Source organism: Lipotes vexillifer, unplaced genomic scaffold, assembly GCF_000442215.2.
Source record: "Lipotes vexillifer unplaced genomic scaffold, Lipotes_vexillifer_v1.1 scaffold1109, whole genome shotgun sequence".
Lineage (NCBI taxonomy): Eukaryota > Metazoa > Chordata > Mammalia > Artiodactyla > Lipotidae > Lipotes > Lipotes vexillifer.
Window position 1 is genome coordinate 121,427 of NW_006791562.1, and position 6,443 is coordinate 127,869.

The 6,443-nt window shown below is 41.6% G+C and overlaps 1 protein-coding gene across 3 annotated transcripts in view; it reads left to right on the top strand.

Annotated features, from left to right (window-relative positions):
• The window catches only part of VSNL1 (visinin like 1), a 104,747-nt gene that overhangs the window by 38,295 nt on the left and 60,009 nt on the right, over nucleotides 1-6,443 (top strand). Inside the window, exon 2 of one of the 3 annotated variants that reach the window (XM_007464458.1) lies at nucleotides 1,261-1,427. In XM_007464458.1, the coding sequence (XP_007464520.1) occupies nucleotides 1,266-1,427 (162 nt within the window). In that variant the 5' untranslated portion in view covers nucleotides 1,261-1,265. Of the gene's footprint in view, nucleotides 1-1,214; nucleotides 1,428-6,443 lie in introns of those variants that run through there. The other 2 variants (XM_007464457.1, XM_007464459.1) reach the window with 2 other exon arrangements.

The window sequence follows — 6,443 nt, forward strand, 5'->3', positions numbered from 1 at the left end:
CGCGGAGCACAGGCTCCGGACGAGCAGGCCCAGCGGCCATGGCTCACGGGCCCAGCCGCTCCACGGCATGTGGGATCCTCCCAGACCGGGGCACGAACCCGTATCCCCTGCATCGGCAGGCGGACTCCCAACCACCGCGCCACCAGGGAAGCCCACTAACTGACTTTTTAAATTACTCTGTGGTTAATTTGTTTTAATTCTTTTTTGTCACAAAACAACAACATTAAAGGGAAATTTTAAAAAATCATCTATAATTTTCCTGCAGTAATAAAACTGTTTTAATTTTGGAGTTATTTTGGTCTTTGTTTACTACGTATTTCTTAATTAGCCATCACAGTAGATCTGAAAGAGTTTTTTTTTTATGTGTGCTTTATCGAGAAAGAAATTGACGCTAAAGCAGTTAATTAATATTGCTGTAAGCAACACATAAGGTCAATGGCCAAATCAGCGATAACTCTAAACCTATGCTCTGTCCACCTACACTTGACTGTGATGTTGGCCCCACAACCTGGCATATAATCAATGTATTTTATATTTTATTTTATGCACTATTATTTTGACTTACTGGCAGTAATAAGAATAGAATGGAATTATGTCAACTGAAATTCACTAACCAACCTTTTAAAAAAAGCCACCCAGAAGTTGTCAACACTGAAGGCAATGTTGTAGGAAGTTTCTGAAGATGAGAGGAGAGATAGAGAATTAATGAGACTAGTAAAAATGATCTGTTGGCATTTGAAAAAGAAAAAAACAGCAGAAACTTTGGAAATAGAACAACGCATTCTCTACCATTGCTGATCAGATTTCCAAAGCCACTTTTCGATCATTTGGCTATAAGTCCTTCTTACTGTTCTTGTCAATAATCCCACTTAATATCCCTGCAAACTACATATAGAATTAGGCACCTGTGCAGTAAGTGCTAATGAATCATAATTCGTAAAATGAGAATACAAACATTTTCCATGTACTTTACATGAATAGCATAAAAAGGGATGTTGGCTTTCCATGTGGGAGTCAGTGCTGTGTAAAAGATGACACATGATGGAGGAGGATGAACTCTACAGCCTTTTGAGAAGCCTTTTCTGGTCATCTCTTTTCTAGAATATCAAATAGAAGGAAACAGACTTGGGGAGACTTTGATCAGACACACTGGAGGGACTTCTAACCACAAGGGACTGCTCAGAACTCTAGCTTGGTTCTTAATCAAGCTTGAAATGATCACAGCCACAGTGCTAATTGCATTAATTTGCTTTTCATCAGGCAGAATGGGGAAACAGAATAGCAAACTGGCCCCCGAAGTGATGGAGGACCTGGTGAAGAGCACAGAGTTTAATGAGCATGAACTCAAGCAGTGGTACAAAGGATTTCTCAAGGACTGTCCAAGCGGGAGGCTGAATCTCGAGGAATTTCAGCAGCTCTACGTGAAGGTAAGTTATTTTTCAACATTTTTTTAATCTTCAGGCCAGAAAACATTGTCTTCATCACATGTAGCTTCACATGGAATTATAACTCGAAGTAGCCAATTTGTTTCAACTCTGGTGGTTTTCCACCCAAAAAGAAAAATGGTCATTTTTAAAAATGCAAAGGGATGTGTTTTGTTCCAGACATAAGTCAAGCAATTTCTGAACAAGAAGAGTAGTTGTTCATTCAAAACACCAAACAGTTCAGAGGATGATAGCATCTGGTAAAGCACAGTAAAAATCTCAGGTAATAGCATTTGCTGATGATTATTGACAGGCGGCTAATTGCACCATTGTTTGGCTTGTTAAAGGTATCTGTACCTCTCTCAGTTAGCGAGAAAGTATGTGGGAGGGCTTTGCACCCAGAAAGTCCCCTTATTTGCAGGTAAGAAAAATATACAGATCTCCACAGCTTTGCATTTAGAAGGAAGTAGGGAGTTCTGGTATACATCAAGGTCTACCAGGATGGTCTTCTATCATTCTATCAAGGTCTAAAATATGGACTTTCCCCAGGATTTTGTACTGTTTAGAAGTTAACATTCCCCTGGACATTAGATAAAACTGTTCCGTGTAAGGTATAATTTGTACTGCAGTGGTATTGCTTCGGTTTGTCTGAGTTTATCATTTGTAGTTGTTCTAGATTTGGCGTGATCTAAGACATTCCATTTTGTTTATACTTCGATAATGTGAGGCTTGTGGAAAAAATTGTTTCTCTTTTAATTACTGTTTGTAATTGTTTCTCTTTTACCTTTTTCTGACTAAAATACCAAATAGATAATAGTGCTCTTATCATTCAAGGGCAGCAAGTATCAATTTAAGCAATATGAACCATCCACATGCATAATATGTGCATGGGATGATTATATAAAATATCAAACAGTGTCATTCTCTCTTGAAGTTGAACATCTCGTATAGCCTTTGCTCCAGCAATTCCATCCTTGCATATGTACAAGAAGGAACATGTATAAGAATGCTCATAGCTGCACTGCTCACAATAGCAAAACTGGGAAACAACCCAAACGCCCATCAAAGGGAGAGTGGAAAATAAACTGTGGTATACTCACATGGCAGTCAAAACAGTTGAACTGCAGCAACACTGAAACATTAAGTGCCAAAAGTAAGTCTCAAAATACTTTAAACACAGATAAGATAGAAATATGTTTTATAGAAGTACAAATAAAAGCAATAACATCCCATGAAAAAGAAAGCAAGAGAGTGATGAACACAGGATTCAAACTGCATCACCCACCCTGCAGTTATGATGGTTGCATCCAGTGCATAAGAGGCAAGGGATGAGATGGAAGTTTAGCCACCTGGTTTGATAGATGGACGGATTGTGTCAAAGTCTTAGCTATGGCTTTGGGTGCTCGGTTTGCAGGTGGTTATTGCATTAATAAAAGCTTGCTAATCCTGCATGAACCACTAATGAATGTCAAGAATCCGTGATTGTCATTAATCCAGTGCTGACCACCTGAGGGCTCAAGGTATCTATAACTATCTTTTTAAATGTGTGTAGAAACGTACACAAAAAGTGGTATGTGCGCGTGTTATAAGATTGCTTGACACTTCTAAGAATATCTGAGTAATTAGTTTTTAGTGTGTAGAGATCTTTTACATGGAAGCACTGAGAAACGCATTTACCATTCAATTGACGTAAATTGCTTTTGCTGAGAAGTGGGGTGGTATATGCATTTTCCTAGATTTTTATACAACTTACCATAGTTTTCAAAGTCACATCTTCTACTATTTTATCACCCAGAAGTTAGCCTCTGCCTCAGAACTGTCTTCCCTCAGCCCCAAGGGCAGTACAGACAAATGAGATTTGTCAAAGCCACTTTCATATCAGTAAAAGCCATGCAAGCCATCACTCTGTGTTTAAGAGAGCTCTATGTGCCATGTTTCTCACTATTTGTTCAAAGTGAGAGTGGTTTTGCCTTTGAAGAAACGGTTCAAATGCAGGAAAGGAAGTGTCTTATTTACATGCTGGAAGTACTCAGCACTGAAAATAAAATCCACCTCAAGCTAAGGGAGGGGTGTGTGTAAACATCAAACATCCCTCAGTGTTTTATGGTACAACTGAGATATATGTACCAATACCAACCCCTACTCCTACCTCCCCCCAGAGTGGATTTTTTTTTTCCAGGAAGGGGATATATAACTTTGTGGATGAAGTTTAGATTCTTGGCAGCCTCTTAACAGCCATATTTAAACTCAGCCTGTGCTCTTGTATCAAATAGTTAGAAAGTAGGCAAAGTCCTCCTCTCCTTCCAGAGTTGTCCAAGGACAAAATACAAAAGAGAATCGCAGAGGAAATATGCCACATCCACAGGAAAAAAAAAAAGAAAGAAAGAAAGAAAGACAAGTCTGTTAGGTTAGAAGGGAGAATAACAGAGAAAGATGTGTATTATGTAATAAGGCCCAGGAGAAGGGCTGAGAAGAAAACTCTTCCTTTAATGCAGCATAAAAGTACAAATGTTCAGCAAGACGCAGTCTTTGTCTTGGTGAATAGGCACTTTTCAATAGTTCCTTCTATCTCAGTGTGGACATTGAGACATCCTGGAATCCAGCTGAGTGAGCAAAGCCACCGGTGGCCTCTGCCCTCCTGCCTGTGTGGTCAGCCTGACACATCTACTGTCACTGACCTGGTCCATTTTAGGCTCTGGGAGAGTCACCTCACTGCGTGGAGTCAGTTCTGATGAGGGTATGGGGCGACAGGATAACGGGAGAGGCCCCCCCTGCAAGGCCAGGGGCCACAAACCTTCAACTTCAGAAGCCTTTGTATCCAAAATATAAAGGAATTCCATTAAGTCTGCATGTAAAACTGTCTAAAACTAAGGTTCAGAAAAATGAGGTAATTTGCCCAGTGCAGCAAAATGAGTGAAGTTCAGGACAGACATTAAAGTTGGGTATGCTGACTTGCACTGCAGCACACGGCCCTGCCTCTCGACTGGATTCCCCTGGCAGCCCCTCATCAACCTCCCTCCAAGCCCCTCCACCATACAGCTGCTGGAGTGGGATTTGAAAAACACAGGTCTGGGCATGGGCCTTCCTAGTCTGTTACAGGTGTTACCGAACCAGGCTCCTTTGCCCAACACGCAGCAAGCCGTACGCTGAGATGCTGAGGTTTGTAGCAGAGAGTTCATCCACAAGGCAGCCAAGCAAGGAGACAGGAGAAATCTCAGATCCACCTCCCTGAAGGCAAAAGGCTTGAGATATTTATGGGATAAAGAAGCAGGGTGGTCTTAGGCATGGGGAAAGGTGATTGGAGGTGGGGAAAAGGTGAGGTGATAGGCGTTCTGAGCAGGAACATTGGGTTACATGCTTCTTCACGGGCTGCGTGTTCAGGAATGGAGGCTCTTAGCATGGTCTGAGGGTAGAGTTTTTGGCCCTCTGACATCAAAAGGTCATTCATCAGACAACTGTGCCGGCCCAGTTTTAGGCTCAGTGGTCCCATCCAGCTTTTGTCAGCTTGACTAGACAGGAGTTGACTCCAGGTTTCTGGAAAACAGCTTAAGTGCCTGGTACTCTAGTGACCCAGAGGCATTATCTATAAGGGTGGTTAAGAAGTCTTGTGATATATTACCTAGCTACGTGAAGCTTGGAGGGTATGCAATTAAAGAAGGAAAAAAAAATAAGCAAGCTTAATCAGTAAAGGCAGGTTACAAACAGAGGGGTTTTTAACAAGCGGTTCCCTTATCTGCTGTTCTGTAAGTCAAGGATTTCTGTTAACCCTATGGGGCATGGTTTCACAGGTTTCATTCTTTAGTCACATAGAGAATAGTCACCTCACTTAAATCAACATAAGACCCAGTGGCTAAGACAGGACCTGCCACAGAGCAAGCATCAGTGTTGGTGAGTGAATTGTATTGAATGCTGGCTGTGTGTATCCTTCTCAGGAAGCCCTGTGGTGGAGGCATATAGAAGTGACTAAAGGACAGTCCTGCCTGCTCTCCAGGATCGCACAGGCTAATTGGAGAGACACAGTTAACCATAACACAAGGCAGAATGACATAAATGCTTGTTGGTGGGGCACGAGTGGAAAATAGAGGTTATTTCAAAATGGGATATTAAAGTAAGAAGTTAATTAATGCAGTGATGAAAGGAAGACTTTTCTCCTGGCCTTTTAGAAGATAAAACGTCTCTGAGTAGATAGCTTTTACCTTTGACAAACTTGGCACCTGTAAAAGGTGCCCACCCACCCCCAAATTCATGTGTTGAAATTTTCATCTACAGTATTTCAGAATCTGACTGTATTTGGAGAGAGGCCCTTTAAAGAGGTAATTAAGTTAAAATGAGGTCATTAGTGTGGGCCCTAATCCAGTATGACAGGTGTCCTATAAGAAGAGGCAATTTGGACACAGACATGTACAAAGGAAAGGCCATGTGAAGACACAGGGAAATGATGGTCGCTACAAATCAAAGAGAAGCCTCGGAAGAAACCAATCTTACCAACACCTTGATCCTGGACTTCTACCCTTCAGACCTTTTATTGTTTAAACCACACAGTCTGTGGTACTTTTTTATGGCAGCCTTGACAAACTAAAAACAGTACTCGTTCCTCCTCTGTTACAAACTTCTCATGGGCAAACCCAGAGCCCTCTGTATCTGGTATAAGCACGCCTTCTGTCAGGAATGTTCTAACACTCCTGGCACACACAGAGATGTCCACGTTACTGCAGATGTTTCATCATCCCAACCACAGTACTGCTGCTGAGAGGTTGGGGAGAGAGATTTTGCATTTTGTCACCAAGAACCAAGTACCTGATTTTTTCCCCCATGAGAATTTCCTGTTTCCAATAATTATAAGGATTGCCAAGTTGAGATCACAAATTAAGACTGAGAGTTTGCAATTTGAACTGTATTTTCAGAGAATTTTTAAATTTAATCTTAAAAGAAAACCAGCCCTGCAGAAGAGCAAGCAGCTGCACGAGGGAGGAGGTGTCCCTATCCCAGGTCCTCTTCCTTGGAAGGCTGATACCATTC